This window comes from Apaloderma vittatum, unplaced genomic scaffold (genome assembly GCF_000703405.1).
Source record: "Apaloderma vittatum isolate BGI_N311 unplaced genomic scaffold, ASM70340v1 scaffold33815, whole genome shotgun sequence".
NCBI lineage: Eukaryota > Metazoa > Chordata > Aves > Trogoniformes > Trogonidae > Apaloderma > Apaloderma vittatum.
Window position 1 is genome coordinate 1 of NW_009719390.1, and position 913 is coordinate 913.

Below are 913 nucleotides of genomic sequence, written 5' to 3' on the forward strand. Positions count from 1 at the left end.
CGAGGCGTTAGGCGGTGAGGCCCTGGACAGGTACGTGGCCATTCCTTGCTCTCTCCCCTCTGCCCCTATCCCCATCCCCAGCTGTCCCTGTCCTGCCTGATGCTGCCCCTGCCTCACCTGTCCCTGACCCGCTCTGTCCCCCAGGTTGTTCATTGCCCACCCCACCACCAAGACCTACTTTTCCCACTTCGACTTAACCCCCGGCTCCGCTCAGATCAAGGGGCACGGCAAGAAGGTGGCGGCTGCACTGGTCGAGGCTGCCAACAACCTCGATGACATCGCGGGTGCCCTCTCCAAGCTCAGCGACCTCCACGCTCAAAAGCTCCGCGTGGACCCCGTCAACTTCAAAGTGAGCATCTGGGAAGGGACGACCAGCCCAGCTCCCCTCGTGCACTCCCTTGGCCACCCCTTTGCTCACCATCTCTTTTTGCCTTTCAGCTGCTGGGCCACTGCTTCCTGGTGGTGGTGGCCATCCACCACCCCGGTGTCCTGACCCCGGAGGTCCACGCTTCCCTGGACAAGTTCCTGTGCACCGTGGGCACCGTGCTGACTGCCAAGTACCGTTAAGACGGCACCATGGCTAGAGCTGGATCCGACCAACTTGCCAGCCCTCCGACAGCGAGCAGTTAAATGATTTAAAATAAAATCTTGCTTCATTTGTGCTCCAGCCCTGGCGTCCTGTTCTGGTTACTGCTCGCGAGGAGGATGCAGGAGGGAGGGGCTACAGGCGTCTGAACTGGGGGTCCCCCTTGTCAGGTGGGCATGTGGAGAAAACGGGGTTTGGGTTTGCCGTCTCTGAGAAGAGGCTGCATGCAGGTAGTGGTGCCCAGAAGGCAAACCTTGCTCTGCCAGTCCTGGGGTTCTGGGAGCAAGCGGAGCGTTTCCAGGCACTGGTGGAGGGGAAGAACCCAAG

The 913-nt window shown here is 60.7% G+C and overlaps 1 protein-coding gene across 1 annotated transcript; it reads left to right on the forward strand.

Moving 5' to 3' along the window:
- Nucleotides 1-7: 7 nt before the first annotated feature.
- Nucleotides 8-667, forward strand: LOC104274863 (hemoglobin subunit alpha-A; the record flags this gene model as incomplete). Its single annotated transcript, XM_009870617.1, has 3 exons — nt 8-30; nt 145-349; nt 439-667. Coding segments are annotated over 3 exons (357 nt in total), but the record flags the coding sequence as incomplete, so codon positions are not given.
- Between the last annotated feature and the right edge of the window lie 246 nt (nt 668-913).